Source organism: Halichoerus grypus, chromosome 3, assembly GCF_964656455.1.
Source record: "Halichoerus grypus chromosome 3, mHalGry1.hap1.1, whole genome shotgun sequence".
In the NCBI taxonomy this organism is placed as follows: domain Eukaryota; kingdom Metazoa; phylum Chordata; class Mammalia; order Carnivora; family Phocidae; genus Halichoerus; species Halichoerus grypus.
Window position 1 is genome coordinate 160,620,953 of NC_135714.1, and position 23,005 is coordinate 160,643,957.

Genomic DNA, 23,005 nt, shown 5'->3' on the forward strand with positions numbered 1-23,005 from the left:
AGCTTCCCGCAGTTGATGGCTCAAAAACCCGAGCCCAAAGAAGAAAGTAAGCAAATACACGAGCACTTCGGTTTGGAAATGGAGCACACAGAAGGAAAACATTAGGAGCAGAACAGCTAGAAATGTCATCTAGTCCAGCAGCCCCATGGCGGCTCCGGAATCCAAACAGCCTGCACACAAGGCCGCATTCAGCGCTCATCTCTGGTTTCTCCCCACGGTCGGGCTTGCCCTGGGCCCTGTGACGTTGTCTCTCTTGGCGCTGCCTGTCCTGGGGGCTGCCCCATTCTGCCTGCGACCCGAGGGCTGAGATCTTCAGACAAGGATGGTACTTTTCCACCCTCCCCTTTCACACACAGCCTCACGGCCCACCTGGTTCCCAGCACAGCCAACTGCAGAAAGAATTCCACAGTCCTAAGCAGGAGGAGCCTTCTGCCCGGAAGGAAAAGGACTGGCAAGGTCCCTGGTATCCAGGTTTATTTTACAATCTCTTCCAGAGGGGACTTGGGGGTTGGAGGAGCTGGGGAGGCAGGAGGGGAGGCTCCCTGGGGAATACCTGGAGTACGCCAGTCCTCTGAGGCCCAGCCCTTCCTGGGCCTTACAGCAGCATGGTCACACACACAGCCCAGGGCTTGGCAGCCTGGGGGAAGGGGGGGCCTTCGAGCAAGACCTCTTGCCAGGCCTTGGGCACTAAGGGGTGCTGTGTCCCTCTCCCACCTCACTCCCAAACCCAGCTGGAAGCAGGAAGGCAAAGGGGGCAGTGGGCAAGCTGGAGTGAAAGGGGACGAATCCGCTCCAGGCAGAGGAGGCCTTTGGTCTCTGTTAGGTTAGGAAGCTGGTCCTTGGTAGAGGAACCCCATGGGGGTAAAGCCGGGAGCCGGTCCCTGTTAGAGGAAACGCCATAGCCAGGCAAGGTGGGGGTGGGGGGGGCTCCAGGGTCTGGTCTCAATAAGGCCTGGAAACAGTCTCCACTTCAAAGCAGACCTCTATATTTGGGGAGTGGGGTAGGGGAGGAAATAAAAAGGCTGCTGGAGGAATGTTTGTGAGCTGTGGGTGGGAAGCAGTCCAGGGGGCTTTGAGGGGGGCTCCGAAGAACGGCTGCTGGGGTTGTCTGCAGATGCCAGCAGCTCAGGTCTTGGGGAAGGAGGATGGAGGGGGGATCCTCTCCCCATAAGTGCTACTGCTCCCCACCCCATCCTGGCTGGGCTCTGAGTTGCCACGGAGACCACTCACACCGGAGCTACGTAATTTCCAGGGAATGTCCCAAATTTCTGGGTCCTTCGGGAGACACCTGAAAGAAAAAAAGAGAAAAGGCATAAAAGGCATTCCCCAGACTTCTTGAGTAGGAATGTGGGGGTGAGGGACCTTCCCCCTACTGGCAGTGCCCGGAACTGCAGGTGGAGTCCCTGTCCCAGGGACGGAGGATTTGTTTTACTCACTTCTGCCCCCTAGTGGGAAGAGGGGCAAAGCTACACTTCCTAATTCAAGGACTTGGAATTTGGGTCCCCTGTAACTTGGCACACAGCACTGAATTACCCCACCTTCCTCAGGAAAGCAAGGAAGCCGGAGGTTGAATCCAGAACTTAAATGTGGAGGAAACTCACTGGTCTCACCTTCAATTTAGACATGGGACAGGCAGGCAAGGCCTAAAGAGAAGGCCAAGTGAATTCCCCAAAAGCACTCTGTTGCTTAGGGGTAGAGGCGGGAGTAAAATCCTGTCCTCTGGTCTGCTACAACCCCAAAGAAACCCGTGTTCTGGAGTGGAGAAGAGAGAATGCTAGAAGATATAGGAATGTAAAATGAAATTAAAGACCTGAACCTTCCCTTCCTGGCAGGCTGGCATCCTGACTTCCTGATGAGCAGCCCATGCTCACCCTGCCCCCAGGCCTTGCCGATACTGTCCCACTGCCTGGGATGCCTCACCTGCCCCTTAAGGGCTAGCTCCCCCACTTCCTCCAGGAAGCCTTCCCTGCCTGCACTATCTGAAGTGATAACCACTAGCCACATGTAGCTACTTAGCACTTGAAATGTGCTGGTGTGGGGCGCCTGGGTGGCTCAGTTGGTTAAGCATCTGCCTCAGGCTCCCTGCTCAGTAGGGAGTCTGCTTCTCCCTCTCCCTCTGCCTGTCCCTCTCCCTGCTTGTACTCTCTCTCTCTCTGTCAAATGAATAAATAAAATCTTTAAAAAAAAGAAATGTGGGGGCACCTGGGTGGCTCAGTTGGTTAAGCGTCTGCCTTGGCTCAGGTCATGATCCCAGGGTCCTAGGACCAAGCCCCACATAGGACTTCCTGCTCAGCAGGGAGTCTGCTTCTCCCTCTCCCTCTGCCGCTCCCCCTGCTTGTGCTCTCTGTCTCTCTGTCAAATAAGTAAATAAAATCTTTTAAAAAAAAATAAAAAATAAAGAAATGTGCTAGTGTGACTAAGACATTGAACTTTCTAAACCTTTCCTCTAAAAGCACTTGTGGTTTTAATACCACAAAAGTGGTGCTTTTTCTTCTTGTCTATATTTGCAAAACTTTATGAGTGGTAAAAAAAAAAAATTCAAATGCAGAGGTATACAGAGTAAAATGAGAATGTGCCCCCAAGCCCACCCCTCCAAGGCAAGAACCGTTAACAAGTTAGCACTCCATAATCACTGGTGTGTCTAAAACTTGGTCAGCAATGACGTGCTAGGATTCAGATGAGAAAGGATGGGTTGCCAGGTCAAGAGACTGCCGTTGGGGCCCCCTCTGCCCAAGCAGCCTTGCCACCCTTTAAGCTCTGCAGTGGGAAGGGCTTCTGGCTGCTCATTACTCTTTGAGGATGGCCCCTTCCTCTGGAGCAGAGGCCTATATGGCCCTGTCCACTCGGAGGAAAAAGGCCATGTGAAGCCTGCTGGGTTGGTCACCTTGAACCAGGCCAAGGCCAACTTGAGGCTTCCTGCTTTAGTCCTTTGCCTGAGCTGCCCTAGGGCCAGCCCTGTGGACTGGGGAGCCAGCTGCTAACTGGGGGTGGGGGTGGGTGATGCATGGGTGTGAGTGAGACTTGGTCCTTTCCATCAGGAACTTAGTGTCTCAGGAGACAGGCCCCTCCCCCCAAAACTGCTCCAGAGACAAGTGTGTGGTGGGAAGGAGCAGGGGTGTGAGGGTCGGGAAACCTGCTGCCCCGAGTCTATACCGACCTCATCAGTGACCCTGGCCTCGTCTATCAGACATGAATCTTGGCTGAACCAGCATTGGCAGGCCGTGGCAGCCCACCCAAACCTCCCCAGCAACCCCCAATATGTCCCCTTCTGACTTGTCCCCCAGCACCCTAAGATACTCCCTCTGGTCTGCCCCCAGCTATCCCGCTGGGGTACTCACAGATAGCCCCCTTCCGGTCGGCCCCGCAGCCCACCCACAGCCCCCTTCCGGTCGGCCCCGCAGCCCACCCACAGCCCCCTTCCGGTCGGCCCCGCAGCCCACCCACAGCCCCCTTCCGGTCGGCCCCGCAGCCCACCCACAGCCCCCTTCCGGCCCACCCCGCAGCCCACCCACCAGGCCCCTCTGGCCGACCCCGCAGCCCACCCACCAGGCCCACATACCCACGAACCAGCCGTCGTCACACTGCTGCATGACATCCACCCGGTCCCCCTCCCGCAGCTCCAGCTCATCCTCGTTTTGGGGCCTGTACTGGTACATGGCCCGATACCTGTGGGAGACAGCATCACGGCAACCACTGGAGCCTGGCCCCTGCCTCAGGTCAGGCCCAGAGAGTCTAACCCAAGTGTTGCTACATCCCCTCAATTTTCCAGAGGACCCCATTATCCCCTGGCCCAGCTCCAAGAAAGGTGACTCTGTCTGGCTTCAATGCATTCTTTCCCCGGCCTGCTCCCTGTGCTCCGAGCCCTACCCACCCCAACCCCTCCTCCTCGAAGCTCCCACTGACTTCAAGTCTGTTCTACCAGTTCGCACACTTCACACATACACGCACCGACCTCAGGGCTGGAAACCCAGATAGGAGGCTGAGGCCGAGGGACAGAGAGTGGGAGGCTTGCTTTAAGGCTATAGGGCTGGCTGGGACAGGTCAGGCCCATCACAGACAAGTGGCCCCCCACCAAATCATCCCTAAGTGCCAGAGGTAGGAGTTTTCCAAATCCATCTTAGGGGGGAAGGGGCAGGCTACGGGGGCGTCAGTGTGCTCAGTACTGCCTGCCAAGCAACATGCCACCCCTGACCAAGCATCCCCAGATGGTACTCACGGAGTCCAGTGTATCTGAGTGGTGTTGGGGGGCATCCCCAGGTCCAGGGGACGGCTGGAGCCTCCAGGATGGGACAGAGCTGACCCAGGAGTGCTCTGGGGGTCCACAGGAGGAAAGGCAGGCACACACAAGCATGAGGGAGGGAGGAGAGTGTCATGGCCCCCCCCCACCTTCCCTGAAGCAGCATTTCTCATCCTGTCCCCATCTTATCCGCTCAACCCCCATGACACAAAGAGGTCTGTTTGATCATTTCACTTCACAGGTGCTTGGAAGCTGAGGCCCAGGGAGGGTAGGAGGCTGATTCTAACGGCCAGCACATGGGAGGGGATGGGAGGCGTCCGTGCACTAGCCTTGCCCGCTCACGTCGGTTTGCTGAGAGAATGGACGAGCACAGGAGAGAAGGCCCTTGTTTACGGCCTACCTCAGTATGAGGACCAATGAAGTCTTTTACCCATCAGCTACTACAAACTTTTAGTTCAAACTACCCCATTCCACAGCTGAGAAAACCCAATCCAGAGAGGGTAAGTCATCTGCCCAAGGTCACACAGCAGGTGAATGGCAGACTTCTGACTCCCTCAGGACTGAGTCCCAGAAATTGATATAGGCAGATCACGAGAGTGGAGTCTATAGGGTCAGGAGGCCTGCGCTGGCTTTGGGGTCACACCTAGAGCTGGCTGGCTGCCCCATGCCTCTCCCAGCTGTAACTGCAGCTCAAGGGCCAAAACCAACTTCACGGGTGTGAGGGCCACAAGGCTAGGGTGGCTCTGCCCTGCTCTCCCACTGCTCTGTCCTGGGGCACACCAGGAAGGATTCCAAAGTGCAAATCCACCAAAGGAATGGAGGAAATAGTGTGGGGAGCAGGGATCAGCTCTCCAGTCTGAGGCAGGTCACCTTACCTGGGTCTGGGGTCTGGGCTCCTGGGTGGGGAAGGAGAAGCCGGTGCGGCGGGGGGAGGTCCGGTTCCCCCAGTCGGTGGGATCCACTGGGCTGTGCGGCGTTAACGGGGAGCCGGAGTGACGAGCCAGCCGGGCAGTGGTCAGGCGGGGAGACGCAGGGAGCTGGGGACCGTCGTCACAGATACGGAGCCGGGGCTCGCGGTACACCTGCACATAGCTGGCGGGGAAGATGCCCTGGCGCCCCGTGCCTGAGATGCGCCCCTCGTACCAGTTCTCGTTCACCTTGCGGATCAGGCAGATGCGCTCCCCCTGGGGGTGCAGAAGGCCATGAGCATCTGCAAGGCCCTCGGGAGGCCCGGGGGGCCGTCTCATGTAGACCTGGCGCCTTGCGCAAGCGAGCCAGCTCCGAGCAGGTGAGCAGGAAGTCACAGTCACGTCACAAGGCAATGGTAGAGTCAGGAGCCGAGGCCAGGCTGCCTGAGGGAGCCCAGAAGTCGGGGCTCTTCCCACAATGTGCCTCACTGGGTGTGGATCAAGGCCGGCCTCTTTGGGCAGCCTACCCGACACCTACTCCTTGGACTTCACAGCATCCTCTCCCCAGAGTTCTGGTCCCTAGAGTTCTGGTGGCTATTAACAAATTGGGCTCTGCCAGTTCCAAGTTGTGCAGCCCTGGACCAGTGACTTTGCCTCTCTGAGCCTAGTTTCCTCACGTGTTTAGTGGGGATAACAATCCTGTTGCTGTGAGGAGCAAAGGAGATCAGTGGCAGACTGGTAAGAAGCACTGGACAGGCATGAGCCACCACTGCCACGACACGGTCCTGTCCCTGCCTCCTCGCTGGGTGATCCATCACCAGTGCATCAAAACACGAACTCTCCGAGGGCGGCCAGTGTGTCCTCCAGCCAACATGCTTGCTGACATGAGGTGAGGCGGCCCTGGGAAGGGTGGTCTCCAGCCCTCTCCTGCCCCCCACCTCTTTCCACCCAGCCTTTCCCTCTCTCTCCTTGGGGCCAGCTCTTCCGGAGGACATTCACAAGGGGCATACATGGCCTCTGTCCCAAAAACCAACCAAAGGGAGACCAGTTCCCTGTTTTCTAGGACAACATTTCTCAAACTTACCTTGACCATGGTCTATAGCAAAAAATATGTCCTAATAACAAGCCTATACACGCACATGTCCACGGGTATATATGTAACTGCTTAAAAGTTTGACCAAATACCCTTTCTACATGCAAGACATTCTAACATTTCCATTCTGCTCTTCTAAAAATGCTGACTGTGATCCTCACAGCCTACCAACCTGCAACTGAAAAAAAAAAATGCAACTACTCTAGTTTCAAACTTTTTAAAAAATGGGCTAAATGAAGGGAAACATATCCAAAGAGATTAGGAAAAATTTTAAATACTGGGTGACGATGGGTACACTTGACGCTACACATATTTACCTATGTCTTCACATGCCCCCACCCCCACTTCCTGCAGGGCCGAACCTTGCGGAAGGATAGCTCCACCTCCAGATCTCCCTTGAAATTGTACTGGGCCACAGCTTCTCCATACTCCAGCACCTGGTAGGTTGGGGGCTTGATGGGCTTCGGGATCTCATCTGCAGGTAGCACCTATAGGAAGAAAGGTCATGAGAAAGACTCAGCCCGGGCATCAACCGGGCACAGACCTGGGGCTCCTGGGAGGGTAACAAAGAGACGATGGTATGGGCGTGATCTGCCCCCAAAGCCAGTGAGGACGTGGACACCAGACACAAGCTTGGGGGTGGCTGGGGTGAGCACAGCCAAGGGGTGGTTAGTCGCAGAAGGCTGCCGGAGGAAGAATTTCCCCTAGAGGTGTGGAGTAGGCAAGATGGAAGCCAGTCCTAAGAGACAGCTTAAATTGGAGCCCAGAAGTAAATGAGGAATTCCAAAAGGCAGCACACACCTGGTAATCTGACCTGAAAGTGGGGATCTAACATTTTACTACTGCTGAGAACCAAGTGTCCCTCTTTCCCCTCCCTTCTACCCCACCCAGTGCCCAGAATCCCCATATTCTCTTTGCTTCATCCTACTCATAAAAAAATCAAGAAGCTAGTAAACTAGTTCATACTAAGATGTAAATTACTGATACGATGGAATACTGGCTGTACTTTGTGGAATTTCAGAATCAGAGCGACTGTTCTGAAGGTAGGGGAGGCCTACTGATGCTTGTCAAATTGAGAGCCCGAATTAAACAACAACCCAATCCATGGGTCAAAGAGGAAGTCACAAAGGAAATAAGAAAATAGAGTTGAATGAAAAAAAAATCCAAATCTATGGGGTGTAGGTAAAGCAGTGCTTAGAGGGAAATTTATATCATTAAATGCTGATACCATATTTTTAAGTAAACTCTACCCCCATTGCGAGGCTCGAACTCACAACCCCAAGATCAGGAGTTGCAAGCTCTACCGACTGAGCCAGCCAGACACTTCTGGATCTTGTACTTAACCACTTGTCTCCAAACCTTAGCAAACACATTTGTAAAATGGGGATGACTGGTCACTTCTCAGGTTAATGAGAGGAACAAGGGAGGTAATACACACAAAGGAAGTGATGAATGTATGTGTGATTTGTAAGCTGTCACACACTTCATGCTCTTGGCAGTTGCCCTCAGGATCCTTCCCAAAGACAGCGTGCGAGAGACGGATGCTGAATGGTGACAGTCTGGGCTGGTGGCCTCTGGTGCAGAAGCAGGGTCATGTGGTTCTCCATGGGCTGGGCTCCACCTTTGGCACTCATTTAAGAAACATGTCCTGAGTGCAGGCAAAGCACTGGGCCCAACCGTGCGGGGGGCCGAGGGCATGAATGAGGCTGACTTGGCCCCTGCCCCCTGGAGTTCACAGTTTTACCTACCAGGAAGCCTGTAAGATGTGGAGGAGCAATCAGCTCCACAGAGGGGCCGTGCAGGGATAAAGGGGTATGCACTCTAAGTCTCTGCAAACCCATGCACCCTCCCAGCTGGGCTCCTGCTTGCTCCTCTGCTTACCTCCACATAATTAGCAGGGAAGATGCCTAGCCGGCCATGGTGCTCCCCCTCCAGCCAGTTCTTGTCCACCTCCTTGTGGATGTAGACAATATCACCCTTCTTCAGAGTCAGCTCCCTGCAGGCCAGAGCAAGGATATCCAGCAAGGTGAGGTCCTCCCAATCCTCCTTCCCTTCAGACCCTGTCTAGTGCACCCAGAGTCTCCTCCACCCTCTGCGGGAGGCTGTAGCAGCCCTGTCCTCCCTCTCCTCCCATAGGGTGCAGAGACATTTGGGGGTGGGGGTTGGAGAGAAGGGCACTTACTTCGGGGACTGTGCCTGGAAGTCAAACTTGAGTCTGGCAGCCTTCCTCTGGGCAGGGGGAGAGGACAGAGGGAGTCACCTTAGTCAAACAGGTGGCAGGTCTAGAACAGCCATCACGAGAACCACCCCAGATCCCCATGCACCCTACCCTAGTGCTCCCACCCCTCCTTACCTTCTTCTCTTCCTTCCTGGCCGGGCTGCCCCCTCGTTCAGAGGCATTAGGGTCTGTGAAAAAGCGCTACCTCAGCTTGGGAAGGCCATGTCTGGGGCGGGGTGTTGGGATGGGGTTCTGCTCCCCCCCACCCCAGCACAGGGCCAGTGTTAAGAGGGGGCTCTGTGACCGTCCTCCTCCCACCCCAGCCCCACCCCAGCCGCACGGGGCACCAGCATATCGGTTGCAGGGTGGCGGGCCTCTGGATAAGAAAAAGAGCAGGATCTGGTCCTTACCTCGAGCCGAGGAAGGGTAGACAAAGTCCCTACGACCTAGGAAGGGGCTTGCTCCATCCGCCATTCTGTGGGGGCTCAGGGGCCGGGAGGAACCCCGGTAAAGTGCATTCGGGGAACTGGAGCTCCAGGCGGGGGCCGGACTGCGCGGGGACACAGTGTGTGAGCCACCTGTCTGAGGCCTCACACCCTACGCCACTCACCCCTGCCGCCCGAAAGTCTCCCCGTCTCCCGCCGCCTCCTCCCAAGGCGTCTCCCACGTCCCGGGCTCTCAACAGGATGTCCTACTTCCCCAGCAGTCGCGGCCGGGAAAGGGTGCGGCCTGGGGCCGCGGGAGGCGGGAGGGCGCGTGGGAAGCGCGAGGCCGCGGGCCGCGGCCACCCAGTCCTCGGGCGGGGACAGTTGCCCTCCGCGGCCACTCGCCGGCCTCCAGGCCCCTCCTCCCGCGCCCTCCGCGGGGCTCGCCCCCTCCCCGCGCGGCCGCCGCCGCCCCGCGCCACGTCCCCCGCGCCCGGCCTGGCCACTCACCGCGCGGGGGGCCGCGGCTCCCGGGACCGTCGGGGCACTTGGGAGCTCTGTGAGGGGAGACGGGGCGCGGTCAGGGCCCGGGACGCCGGGTCCCCGCGGCAGCCGGCGCCGCCGCCTCCGGAAAAGTTTGCGGCTTGGAAGGGCAGGCGGGGTGGGGAGGGGTAGGAGGGACGCGGGGTCCTAGAGTCGCCCGCATAGGCGGGCGGGCCGGGAGCCCAGGAGGAGCCGAGGAGCGGGGGTGGGGGGGGGGTAGGAACCGTGGGGTGGCGGAAGAGGGGAGGCCGGCCCAGGAAACCGGGGCCGGGTAAGGGTTGGGGTCCCTGTGGACTGAGGTCGGGGGTGGGGGGGGCGGGGCGAGGTAGGGGCGGGGAGCCCCTGGCACCCGGACGTCAGGCTGACGTGGAATCGGCCTGGAAGGGTTCTTAGGGGTCATTTGGAAAAGTCAACGCCCTGCATTTTGTAAAGGAGACAGCAGTCAGGGATGAAGTCCGTCCAAGGTCGTGCCGAGTGCGGCTGGAGGCGACACCTCTGCTCTGCCTGCCCCTCCCACCCACGCTCCGCTGCTGTGCGGGGGACTCCGGGTCCCAGAGTCACCCAGGAGGGGACTGGGAGGCCGGTACCTTGGGGGACGGCTGCCGGGTCTCAATTGCCCGCAGGTCCTTGTCCAGCTCCGCGCTCAGCTTGGCCAGCTCTCTCTCCAGCAAGACCTGGGGGGAGGATTATGGGGAGAGACTTGGGCAGTGGGGGGGTGGGGTGTGGAGGGCACAGTGGGGGAGCACTGATCGAAGGTCAGATGTGAGAAACTTAGTGGGCAGCAGGACAAAGCAAAGCACACTGTGCTTGGGTAAAGGGCAGGCTCAGGGCACAGGGCCAGGACAGGCTCCCTGCCTGTGGGCCTGCCCAGAGCTGTGTCTCAGGGTGTCAGGACCGCCCTTCCACAGCTTCTCACTGGCCCTCTCATCGGTCCAGCTCACCCATCCCTACTCCCAAGATAGTACCTTAGTACTTCCTGATAGTGCCTTTTGTCCTGTTACTTTGCTGTTGGAGAGCCCATAAAGCTCCCCAGTTCCTCTCTCATCAAGTCTTCTATGGCTTTCCACAGCCTGTAGCCCACCTGCTTTCCCTTCCACTGTCCCTCCAGCCTCTGTCTCTGCACTCCTCCACACTGAGCACGTGCTCTCTCTGCCTGGCCAAGCCCTCCCAGCTCCACCTCCAAGAATACAAGTCCACACTGACCACTCCCTTCTCTGCTCCCACTCTGGTCACTAGACAAGTATTCAACACATATTTGAGTGCGTATTGTATGCCAGGCACTGTCCCAGGTGCTGGGGATACAGACGTAAACTGTATGAGACTGGAGAGGGTCAGAGCTTTGGGTCTCCGGCCTCCGCCCGTGGTCACTGGGGCCAACAACCACCCAGAAGTCTCCCTCATTTGTCCCCGAGCATAGCTATCTCCCTCCCCCTCCAACATATCCTGCAGCACTCACCTCAATGGGCTGGGAGGGCTTCTCAACAGGGTCATCCACTAGCGGTTTCTTGGGCTAAGGGTGGGAAGGGTGAGTCAGAGGGGGAGGATTCCAAAATGCACTAACCAAGGAGCATGTGCACTCTCAGAGGGCTAGCAGGACACTCACCTTCTGTCCAGTCTCTAGTTCTTGCAGGAACTGGTTCCAAGAATCTTCCGTCCAGACATTGTCTGCTTTCTCTTGGCGTCTGGGCACCTGCATGGAAGTGGGTGGGCATCAGCTTGAGCAGAGGGGTACCGGACACTATCCAGGCTCCAAAAGCAGGCTTGTAGGCCACTGCCTCAGCCCTCTGCCTGCCAGTGCCTTCCTAAGGATGCTGGGCTCTCCTGGCCGCACAGGACAGGCTCCAAACCCAAAGGGCATGATCCTACCCTTCAGCAGAGCGGCCTGGCCAAAGAGCACAGTGCCGGGGCGGTGAGGGCAGGATGCCGGGAAGGGTACCTGATTTGGGGTTTGGTGTAGGGAGGATGCTCCAGGATTACGGTTGAAGGTGCTTCTAGGAAACTCTTCAGAGGGGTCCCAGCTTCTTCTAAAGAAAGGGGAGGACATCTCTTCAGTTTCCTTTTAGGGAGTACGGCGTAAGTGAGAACACAGCCCTGCACATGCTACCACGACCCCCTGCCCCCTGCTACTGGCTCCAGCCTGTGAAAACAGTGTTACACAGTGGAGAGTTATGCGCTCGGAGTTCAAGTGCCAGCTTCATCACTTAGCTGGGGTCTTTTGGCAAGTTCCTGAGCTCTCAGAGCCTCAGATTCAATACCTATAATATGAGAAGGAGTCCCACCTTCGTGAGGGTGCGGTGAAGCTCAGGTGAGGGAACATATGTGAGATGCCCAGGAGAAGGCCTAACACGTGCATCTGCTCCATGAGTGGCCGGTCCCTTCCTACTGGCCTTAGTGAAATACCCTACGTGCGTGTTCAGTCTGGCCCCACGGCTGTGGCTATGTATGTTTGTGCAGCTTTGAGGAAGCTGGTCTTCCAGGTTGTCGCAGTCGAGTGGTCTTGCACACATGCCCAAGGGTGTGGGTGGGTCTACATCCTAGTCCGAGGAGAATCCCGGGCAGGATAAGGGCCTGCAGCCCTGACTCGGGAGCCCTGGGCAAGCTATTTTTGCTCCCTGCGCCTCAGTTCCCTGGGGGTGCTGCATTCAGTGATGTCATCTGTGAAACCACTCCAGCCACCAAGGCTCCACACTGTCACGTTTGCCTTCGTTCCCCTCCAGGGCTCCTTTCTTGGCTGGCTTAAGTGTTCCAGACTCTGTTGAGTCTGAATGTTTCCACCACTGTACCAAGATTATCAAATGATGGAATGTCTGACCGGAGGGTCAGGATTTATTGGCTGTAACTATGACTCTATTCTCTATTTTAGAAATAATAATATTAGCAATACCACTGATAATGAGAATAGAATACATCATTCCTAATTTAGGGAAGCTCTAGTCATAGTTGAGCCCGTATATTAATAATATTCGTGGAGGGGCACCTGGGTGGCTCAGTTGGTTAAATGTCTGCCTTCGGCTCAGGTCATGATCCTGGAGTCCCAGGATGGAGCCCCATGTCAGGCTCCCTGCCCAGCGGGGAGTCTGCTTCTCCCCCTGCCTCTGCTCCTCTCCCACTGCTCCTCTCCCCACTCATGCTCGTACTCTCTCTCTGTGTCTCTCTCTCAAAAAAATAAATAAAATCTTTAAAAAATAGTAACACGTAGAGACTTGCTATGTGCCCAAACCCTCACAACCACGGTGTGGTCCCCACTCAGCAGAGAGCTGAGACTGGTTAAGTTGCCCAAGGTCACATGGCAAGTGGCAGCGCACCAGCTTGAATCCGAACTCTGCGTTCAACTCTTGAGCTCTTAGCCTCTATCTTATTAATGATGCCAAGAGCCACAGGCCAGGTATGGCCACGTTCTTGAGGTTAATACCTTCCTGTAAAGGAATAAGAAACTCATTGATTTCACTTTGAGGCAAAGCTGCTGATTCTCAAAGTCTGGTTGAGCCCCCTCAGGGCCCCGGCAGCCTGGGCTGGGCTTGTGTGGTTTGTGCAGAGCAAAGGGATACATCCTTCACTTATGTGGAAGGGTGAGGAAAGTCGGATCCTCTTGGGAGGAAAGTTAGGATCCTCTACACCCCTTGTTTTCTCTCAGGCTTTGGAGTGAATGGCCACAGGTCCACACCTAGCCATGGGCCACCCCACTCTTCACCCCATTATGACCTGTGGATCTTTGGCGTGATGAGTTCCTGCCGCCAACCACAAAAGCAACGCAAGCATTCCTGACCAGGAATGGGTGCAAAGTCCACCCCTGCCCACCACTCCCCTTTGGCCCCGGCAGGGAGAGAGAGAGTATCTGGAATGGTGGGGACCCTAAGAAGGAGCAGAGCTGCGAGATGGGGTGGGGGGAGAGGCTGTACTGGCTGTGGCCACCAGGGGGTGCCAGTCCCCGCCAGGAAGCCAGTTTCCCTCTGCAGCCCTTGGGCCCCTTTCCCAGGAGGACTCACCCACTCAGAGAAGAGGCCTGGCCTGGCCTGGCAACCGGTCTTTGCTGGGGCCCTGGATGCCTGGAGTCTGTAGAGGCGGCACAGGAGGAAGCCACTGAAGGTGGGAGAAGACAGGCCAGGGGAGGTGAGAGCTCAGCTTGAGGGTACTGGGTGAGCACTGAAGATTCTGGCACCCACTCCCACACATGCTCTTGGGTGGCTGTGGGAACAGGGTTAGGGGTGCTCTGGACCACGCTATGGGGGCTTTGCATCAAAAGCTTTACACTCCTCACTAAATCTTCACAACTCTGGGGTAGGTAGTGTCCCCATTTTACAGATGAGGATAGAGAAGCCCAGGGAAATCACAGCCAGAGCAAAGACACTCACTGGACAGTGAAGCCGAGGCTCTTCATTGCCACCTACCAGGGAATTTGGAGCTCACCGGAAATGGGCTATACGAACTTCTCAAGTTGAACTAAGCCAACTGGGGAGCCTCAAAGCCAGGCATGGCTTACAAGAGGGGCAAATGCAGGCACTGAGCTGGGGCGGGCCACCCGCCCCCCCTCACCTTTGGGTGATTCCTCAAAGGTCCAGTCCAGCTGCAGGTCTGCGGGAGCAGAAAGGACCAGATCAGGGGTGGGGCAGCAAGCGAGGATGGCGAGCCCCGTGAGGCTGCCTCAGCGGCTCCCAGCCGTCCTCCTGCCTAGGGCAGGGGACAAGGGGCTGAGTCAGGGCCTGAAGAATGTCCCGAGGGAGGGAAGGAATTAGGAGGGCAGTTCTCTGGAGGGTTTGAAATGCCTCTGGCAGACTTAGGGCCTGAGTGAGCCAACCCAGGCAGTGGACTTGCCCAAACCCTCCTGCTCCTCCCTCCCTGCGTTCCCACACACACCCTTTCCCTGACCTTTGTAAACCGGCCCTCACCAAGTCAGGTTGGGGAAATTCCACTTCTCCTTCTCCCTCTTTCCCTTTCTGCACCCTCTTCTCAATGCTGGTCCTTCCCCCTTTGCCCAGATCCACTCCTCATGGCGCTCATGACTTTCCGGGGCCTCCTAGGAAAAGCTACTGACCCGCCAACCCACTTGATCCCCTTGGCATGCAGACGTGCCACAACAGCACCTGTCTTAAATCCAGACCAAAATGCCTCTCTCCAGATCCCATACCGTCCTCCAGCTCCGGCATTGTTTTGTTTTCCTTTGCGGCAAAGAGTTGGCCATAACAAATTCACTGTCTCCAATTCCCCTTTCCCGTAAGTAAATTTTCAGCCTCACCACGACTGCCCCAATCACTCTTAAGAAAGACGCCAGTGACCTCCATGTTACCAAATCAAAATACTTGACCCATCAGCAACATCTGTCACAGTGGCTCATTCCTCCTTGAAATTCCTTTTTCACGTCGCTTCAGGAAGACAACTCTGGTTCTCTCTGCTGCACCTTCTTAGTCTGTTTGGCTGACTTCTGCTCATCTCTCAAACCTCTACACATCCAAGTGCCTCAGGGCTTAGTGCTTGGGCCTCTGTCTATCTCCCCAGGTGATCCTGTCTAGTCTTCTGGCTTAAAAAACCCCATCTATTGCAGGGATTCACATTAGAATTAGTTGGGGAGCTTTCAATCAAAATCTTTTTGAGTGAATCCCAGGTATTTCCATCTGCAGCTTAAGCCTCACCCCGGAACTACAGACTTGCATATTAACTGCCTACTTGACATCTCCAACCAGATGGACCTCATTGAAAACTGAATGCCTCTTAGACCGTACCTCCCTCAGTCCTCCCTGATTTTGGAAGCAACATCCTTTGACTTGCTCAGGTTTCAAGTCACCCTTGACTTCTTTTATTCATGCCACATCCACTCTATCAGCAAATTCTCATGACTGTCTCCAGAATCCCACCAGGCCCGCTGCTACTGCTCTGGTCTGAGACACTGTTGGCCTCTAGCCTGGATGAAAGCCAGGCCCTCTAAGTGGTCTGCTGTGTCCTTCACTGCCTCATCTCCCACCCAAGCTGGCAGCCAGAGTGAGCCTTCAGAGCATGTCACTCTTCTGTGCTCAGAACCTCCCCTTGGCTCCTCAGCTCTTGCACAGTAAAAGCCAAAGCCCTGATCAGGGCCCAAAGGCCCTCCGTGACCAGATCCCGTCACTCTGACTCCGTCTCCCACCAATGCCCCTCTCACTCCCGTCCAGCCTCTCCTTGCTGCTCCAGAACCGGCCAGGTCTGCTTCTGCCCCTGGGTCTCTGCTGCTCCCCCTGCTGCCAGGCTCCTCCCCTGGCTCTGTAGGGCTGGCTCCTTCCCTCCCTCAGCTCTGGGCTCAAATGCCACCTATCAGGGCCTTCCCTCACCAGTCTGCACTGGGCACTGACCTTTCCTTTTTCTCCCTTGCCCTTACACCATCTGCCATATTAAATATGTATCTGTTTATTCTCCCTCTGTCTTAAGCTTCACTGGGGAAGTGACATTCTTTTTTATTCCCTGTTTCATCTTCAGCACCTAGAATAGTGCTCGGCACACAGTAAGTGCTCAATAGATGGTCAGGGGACTGATTGAACAAATGAGTGACTGCATGGCTTCCCAGTACTGTCAGAGGAGACGAGGGACAGTGTCTCGTCATTGTCCTCCCAAGGACAGAAAAGAGTTTGGAGACTCCTCCCCTTTGGCCTGTTTTAGGGAAGACCCACCACAGAGCCTGGGGTGGGTGGAGAAGACCTCCCAGAGTGGCTAAGTTCCCTTTTCTGCCCCTCCGTACCCCAGCCCCAGGGGCTGGAGCCCACTCAGCAGAGAGAGGGCCCTAGAAGGGTGTCTCACCTGGCATTTTCCGGTGAATCTGCTGGAACATTCTCCGGTACCAGTCCCTGGGGCTATCAACACTCTGGGATCAGAAAAGACAAAGTCAGGCCACCTTCTTAATAGGAAGCCACAGAAGTTTTTCCTTCCTGAGTCCTTTCTCTGGCCACCCTTGAAGTGGGCAGGCTGTTGTGATAGGTCTAATAAAGTAACTTCATATGGCACATTACATATGAATAAGGTGTAGAGAAGGATCTCCCTCAGTGATGATCTATCCCGAGGCTGTAAGATTTGGGGTGATTTCTGTTTTTTCTCTTTGCTTTCCTATATCTCTGATGTTTCTACAACAAACATGTATTTCTATGTAATGACAAATAAATGCAATAATATAGGGGTGGAATGGCATTTCACAGCTGAGACTGAAAACAGCCCTGGGAGGTATGTTACCTACTTCACTTTCAGATGCAGAACTGAAGGCAGGCAGCTGGAAGAAGGGCAGGGCCCTCGGAGCCTGGGCTCTGGATCCTTCCAAGCCTGCCACAGTGTGAGGGCATCTCACTCAGGACTCTGCCGGCTCATTCAGCCCAGTCATTCACTTAGCGGCTGTGCCAGGCCCTGGGGCTATGAACAGAGGGGGTCCCTTCCCCGGGGCAGCCCTTACAGCAGGGGCTCTGCACCTCTGAGAACCTGGGGGAGCATTCTAGATCTCCCTTTTCCCCCACAGACCACTTGTGCAACTCAGACCACAAGAGCGCCTGTAATTTATGTGGTTCCACCCATCATGGTGGAACCGCTGCTTTAGTCTGAAATGGTTTGGGTGCATTCTTCGTTGCTCCCACTTTAATTCACAGAAGTGGAGCTCAGCGTGAGGTCCCTGGTCCCCATCATCAGTGGCCCCCAGCCCTGGACTCACAGATCGGGGGGCAATAGGCATGCCGCTCTCATCCACAGGCCCGATTCCCTCATATTTGACCCAGCGCTTGTCCCGACGCTTGCTGTCTTTGGTCCATGTGGCTGACCAGTTCTGGGGATGCTGGGAGGCAGGGGTCTTCTGGCTCCCCGAGGGCCGGCTGCCAGGACTGGGCCAGGTCTGATACCAAGCAGGGTCTGTAGGGAATGAGCAGCAGAGCATTAGCAATGGGCAGGGGCCCCACCTGGACTTGTTTGTCCCTTAGCTCTTCAGAACATTGATCCCGTGGGTTCAAAAGTTTCAACACCTTGTTTGTTTGACTTGATGAGACAGACTCTACAGCCTTCCCCATTCCCTGCAGGACCAGAGGCCTTTGTTTATTTTTTAGTTAAAGTAAATGAAAATGGATTTTGTCTTGAGAAATCGGTGCCCGTGTCTGCCCTATCCTTTCTGAGGGCTGTCCTAAAAGCCTTCAGAATGAGGGCTGGGAATCATTACTTGCAGAGAATGCTGGGGACAATCCTAGCTGGGAAGGCAGCAGGGTGTGGCAGAAAAGACACTGGGCTTGAAGGGGGGACAAAGAATTCAGACACCAGCTCTACCACCTACTGGCCATGTGACCTGGAGCACAGCAAGCAACCTCTTGGTGCCTCTGTTTCCACTTCTGTAAAACGAGGGTAATCATGGCAAACATCCAGAGAGATCTGGTGTGTATGACCGTGCCTAGCACAGTGTCTGACACACAGTCACAAGGCTCTTGAAGAGGGATAGAAACTCATTCACCAGGGGCGCCTGGGTGGCTCAGTCGTTAAGCGTCTGCCTTCGGCTCAGGTCATGATCCCAGGGTCCTGGGATCGAGCCCCGCATCGGGCTCCCTGCTCAGCGGGAAGCCTGCTTCTCCCTCTCCCACTCCCCCTGCTTGTATTCCCTCTCTATCTCTCTCTCTGTCAAATAAATAAATAAAATCTTTAAAAAAAAAAAAAGAAACTCATTCACCAGACATGGTGACTGTGTCCTCAACTTCCCCAGAACCTTCAGCCCCCAAGTCAGCAGAGCTGCAGCGTAAGAGCGTTGGGGCTGGAAGGACCAGGGTTGGATCTCAGCTCGGACTCTATGACTGAACATCTCTGAGACTCCGGTTCCTCGCTGGGAAGAGTTTGATAATTGTACCTTATCTTTCTAGGACATCAAGGGATTAAATGAGAGAAGGCTTATAGTGTGTCTTTTCAGTGTCCCGCATGTTCTAAGGGTTCAACAATTATTTGTGAAATGAATAAACTACTTGACACAGTGCCTGCCTCAGTGAGATGCTCAGTAAAGGATGTCTGCCTCCTCAGGAAAGGGGTCCCAGGGGTTGACCTGCTCCCAGGAGGTCCTGGGATCTTCTGGACTCCATGGCCCAGGCTGGGATGACTTGTGGGAGCCCAGGGGCTGACGGGCTCTCAGAGCTGCCTCTCCAAACTTCTGCTTGGCTGGTGAGTACAGACTTGTGGGGTTTGGCCCCCTGCTCTTTCTGCAGCCAACATATGCTCACATTCCTCCACCCTTCCATCCCCAGTCCAAGCTATTCCCCAACCTGCTAGAGGTCCCCGTGCCTCCCAAGGCTGTGTCCCCTGCACACTTCCTTCCCCTGGCAGGGAAGGGATGTGTCAGCCTGCTTTCTCCCTCAGCAGATTTCACACTCACAGGCCATCAGTGTTCACACAGAGAAGGGCAGCTAGATGAGCTCAGAGGCCCGGGACCTTGAGAGCCCTCCATGCCCCTCCTGCCCATCACAGGGTGGTGCCAGATGGCAGGGCTCAGGAGGCTCTGATCCCCCCACCCCCAACACGGGGCTCCTGGAGCAGGTTTTCCTGAGCAGACCTACCTGGGTGCCGGGAAGCATCTCTCCTCTGGGGGACGTACCCATTGCACACGGTCCTGGGCGCAGGGTCATGAAACTGGAAATTAAGGGTATTGGAGCCACCATTCCGGATCACAGGCACCTGTGGGGAGGGGCCAGGAGCTGCAGCTCAGGCCCGAAGGTTCCGCAGAAGGGTGGCAAGCGCAGACACAGTTTACCCCACGGTGAGGGCTGGAGGGCCCTCCCGACCCCTTTGCTGGTAGCCAGTGAGGCTCTCCGGAGCTGTCTTCTGCCCCTTCCCTCCATTCCTTTAATCCTCCTGCTCCCTCACCTGTCCTTGGAGGTCCCCGTCCACCCCGGGCCCACAGGAACCCTCTCCTCACTGTCTCACTCACCCGTGCCCCCTGGGAGGACGACCCTCCGTGGGCCCGGAGATTGCCGGGGAGGAGGTGGTCCAGGCTGAGCCCAGCCACGAGGTTGCAGGGTGGGGCCTGCATGCTTGGGTCAAGGTTGGGGGGCTCCGGCTGTGCCAGCTGCTCGTCTGTGTGTCCTCTGTGCGGAAGGAAGGAGGAAGGGGAAGCCCTGCTGGGCTCGGCCGCCTGTGTGCCCTCTGGGCTCAACCTTGGGGGCGGGGAGGGGGCAGCGGTGTGGGAGCTCAAGGACCCAGGAAACAGGCCTCTGTGGGCCCTGGCCTGAGGGCTGCCCAGGCGGCCCCCAGAGGCACAAAGGGCTGCTTGTTAGGCCTGGGCAGGAGCTCGGGGTGGGCGTGGGGGAGGGGAGGCTAGTGAGGAGGAGGAGGGCGGCTGGCGGGGAGCGGGCCTGCTGGACAAAGCCTTGGGCACACGGGCCTACTCACTGCACAGTGTGGCCTGCTCCCCCAGAGGGAAGGCAGAGGGGACTGGGGCAGCTGGCTCAGGAGGGCCTGGGCATTCAGGACTTTGTTCCAGGCCCCTCTGCCTCCTCCAGTCCCTCCGTGAGCATCTGCTTGCCAGCAGGCACAAGGCCTTACTTGGGCTGAGGGAGAGGCCCAGAACAACAGCAAGGCCCCCCGCCTACTGCCCAGCAAGGCCAAGGTTATGGGAGGGGGAGAGTGTGGGGGCATTTCCAGGCGGGAGGAACCACTCCTTCTGAGCTCAAAGGAGTATCAGCTCCCTTCTTTGGCCTTCTTCCCTGGGACTGAAGCCTCAGAGGACTCAGGGGGCCAGTGAGGGGTGGGATGGAAAGCAAAGCAGTGGATAGGAGCCAAGTGGGACTTGCTCATGGAGACGTGGTGCTGAGTGTCCCCCACCCCCACACACCACTTTCTTTTATACCTCCAGGCTGGTTTTGTTTTTTAAGATTTTTTTTTAAAGTAATCTCTACATCCAACGTGGGGCTTAAACTCACAACCCCAAGATTAAGAGTCGCACACTCTACTGGCTGAGCCAGCCAGGCGCTCCTAACCTCCAGAGGGCTTTTTTGAACAGAGGGTCTTCCTGGCAGCACCATGCCTGACTGGCTGGCCTGGTTCTTCTCTCCCATGCAAAGGTTACTCCAGGCACCCAGGAGATGGAGGTGGTCAGGCTGTCCAACAGGGCTTTTCAACCCTGCGGGCTGTGGTGCAGAACTCAGCCTCCCCACCTGTGCAGCTGGACTGGACCAGAGCTGAGCCAACCTCCACTGCTGGGGCCGGACCCATTCTGGCATTTGTGTTTGGAGTTAGGCTTGCGTGTGCCTGTGGGGTTTGGGGGCTCACGAGAAGGCCCAGAGGGCCTGGTGAGGTGCTGTGTTTGTGTGTGGTGGAATGGGAGTACAGTGCTGTGAATGTGACTTGTGGGAGGTACCACAGGGCTGGGAGGTATGTGAGCAGCTTGGGAGTTGTGGGTACAGAGGGATGTCAACTGAATGGTAGTGGGGGGTATGCAATGGGGGTTCATATGAGCAGCACAAGAACTGTGGAGACTAGAGGGGGTGAAGTTACAATAGGGGACTGTGATTACTTCTGTACCCAGTTCCTGCTCAGGCCACAAGGGCTGGAGGGTACAGACAAGGCTGGTGACAGGTCCCTGTCTCTGTTCTGAGTGGGGATTTCTTCTGACATTTGAAAGACCTACTGGGGACATAGCTTTTCCATGCTCATCCCTGGCTGTGGGGGGGCGGGGGAGTGAGGGCTGGGGCTGGAGGAGGGGCTGCTCACCAGCTGGATCCAATTAGGACTCCGACCAAAAGCAAAACATGCGGACACACCCCAGTTCCCGCTGTTTTCCCTCCCCTTGAGGGGGAAATTGAGGCAGGGGAGAGCAGGAGTTCCAGAGGCCTGAGGCAGGCTGGTTCCTAGCAGCAACCCCTCCCTTCCCAGCTGACTGCGTGAAGCCAAGTTGCAAGGTCAGCATCAGCAGTCCCAACCATCAGCTGACCCCGGCCTCCTTCCCTCTCCTCCCGACACACCCTTCCCTGCTCAATGAGAACTGCCCTCTAGTAGTTTGGGGAGGACAGGATGTCCCCCCATACCATCCAATTTTCAGGGGTTACTGATCCTTGGTGGCCTAGCTTGCCCCTCCCCAACTGTTGCCTGTGGCAGGCAACCTCCAGAGACAGACAGGGGTGCGTGGGGAAGAGTGGGCTCACTTTTTCTCTCAGTGGCTGTGCCAGGAGAAACTAAAAGCCACTTCTCATAGAGAGATGGGGGCATGGAGGCATTGGTCCTGCATCTGGCCGAGGACAGAGAGGTGCCAGGAAATCTCTGGGGTCCTCCCAGAATTCTGGCAGTCCTTTGCCCAAAGGGCTGGAAGATGTGAAGTCGCTCCGCTGTTTGTAGTTGGCAGACTCCTTTCCACCTCCAAGTATGGCCATGACCTTGGGGGCTTGGCCCTAGGAGCTTTTCCAGGTATTTTCCAGTTACAAACCCACGTGGACAAAGACAGGTTTTGTCGAATTTCGCCTTTTCCAGATTGAGAGGGGACTTCACCTCTTTCCACCCTGGAGATGGGGACGAGGACCCCCGGGGGAGGGGCACTCTGCCTTCCCTTCGGGTTGGGCACGGGTCCCTCCCCACCCTCGGGCCCCCGCCTCCTCTCCGCCCCCTCCCCTTCCCGGCACCTACCTTCCCCAGCAAGCAGGTGGCACCGACTGAGGACGCCGGGGAGGGCAGGAGCATCTCTGCCCGGCTCCTGCCTGGTGCGGCCGCGGCGGGCCCTCGAGAAGGTAGGGCAGGGAGAAGTCCGGGCTGTGCCGCTCGCCCTCGTGACCGGGTCAGGACGGGCTCCGCGAGGCAGGGCGCCCGAGGAGGAAGAGGGAGATCGACGGGGCGGAGGGCACGCGCAGGGAGGGAGGACCGCGAGAGGAGCGCGGGCGGGCGGCGCAGTTTGTCTCCTTCCAATCTGCGCTGTGGGCCGCGCGGGTAGGGTGGAGGGGCCGGCGACTCCCTCTCCAGCCTGTGGGGCGGGGGCTCGGGCCGGCCGGCTGGGGCGTGCGAGTGCCCTCCGTCGGGCCGCGCCGCGGGGACGAAGTGGCCCCCTGCCGAGGGGGCCGGGCCGGCCGTGGGCGGCGCCGGGAGGGGCCGCCGAGGGTCCCTGGGGAGCTCGCTCTGGTTTCCCAGCTGCCTTCCCCGGCCCCCACCGCAGGGCTGGCGTCCGGGCGGGGGGTGCGTGTGTTGGTGGGGGGGCGAGCGCCACTCAGAGTTTCCAGCGACATTTCCAGCGTGTGGGAAGGGAGCCCTGCATGGCGGAGCCAGGACAGAGGGCAGGAATGATTAAAGATCCCGGGTCAAGCCAGCAACTGATACCGGACCGGCAGCCTCGCAGACGGGACCGAGATGCAGACAGGCTGGGGCCGAGATAAGGGCGCCCCAACAAGTAGAGTGGCTCAGAGGACCGAGTTAAGGTCCCGCCGCCTCCTTCCCCACTTGGGGAGATTTTGTGCTTTCGTAAGCGCGCGTCCGGGCGTGTGCAAACAAACACACGCACACAGATGCGCGTGCACCGGCAAATGGGCGGATGCTCACACACGTGCAAGCACCGATGAGGGCAGCCCGGGGAGGAAATCGGCCTTAGGGAGCGGCCCCCTGGGCGTGCCGCGCCCCTGAAGAGGATGAGGGCGGGGTCCCTTTGGC

The 23,005-nt window shown here is 57.1% G+C and overlaps 1 protein-coding gene across 3 annotated transcripts; it reads right to left on the reverse strand.

The window, feature by feature from the left end:
- Window positions 1-457: 457 nt before the first annotated feature.
- Window positions 458-22,433, reverse strand: SORBS3 (sorbin and SH3 domain containing 3). 3 transcript variants are annotated; one of them, XM_036075142.2, is made up of 21 exons: window positions 21,998-22,433; window positions 19,311-19,467; window positions 18,940-19,012; window positions 17,076-17,269; window positions 16,184-16,247; window positions 13,958-13,996; window positions 13,411-13,504; window positions 11,361-11,448; window positions 11,028-11,114; window positions 10,881-10,934; window positions 10,012-10,098; window positions 9,392-9,438; window positions 8,867-9,006; window positions 8,592-8,644; window positions 8,421-8,467; window positions 8,120-8,234; window positions 6,601-6,726; window positions 5,113-5,421; window positions 4,217-4,311; window positions 3,560-3,666; window positions 458-1,288 (listed from the first exon to the last, which is right to left on the reverse strand). In XM_036075142.2, exons 2-21 carry the CDS (start codon window positions 19,410-19,412, stop codon window positions 1,227-1,229), a joined length of 1,983 nt encoding a protein of 660 aa, XP_035931035.1. In that variant the 5' UTR covers window positions 19,413-19,467; window positions 21,998-22,433; the 3' UTR covers window positions 458-1,226. The 3 variants fall into 3 exon arrangements, with proteins under 3 accessions (XP_035931035.1, XP_035931034.1, XP_035931033.1); XM_036075141.2 differs by having other exon boundaries at window positions 13,411-13,477; window positions 18,940-19,057; XM_036075140.2 differs by having other exon boundaries at window positions 18,940-19,057.
- Between the last annotated feature and the right edge of the window lie 572 nt (window positions 22,434-23,005).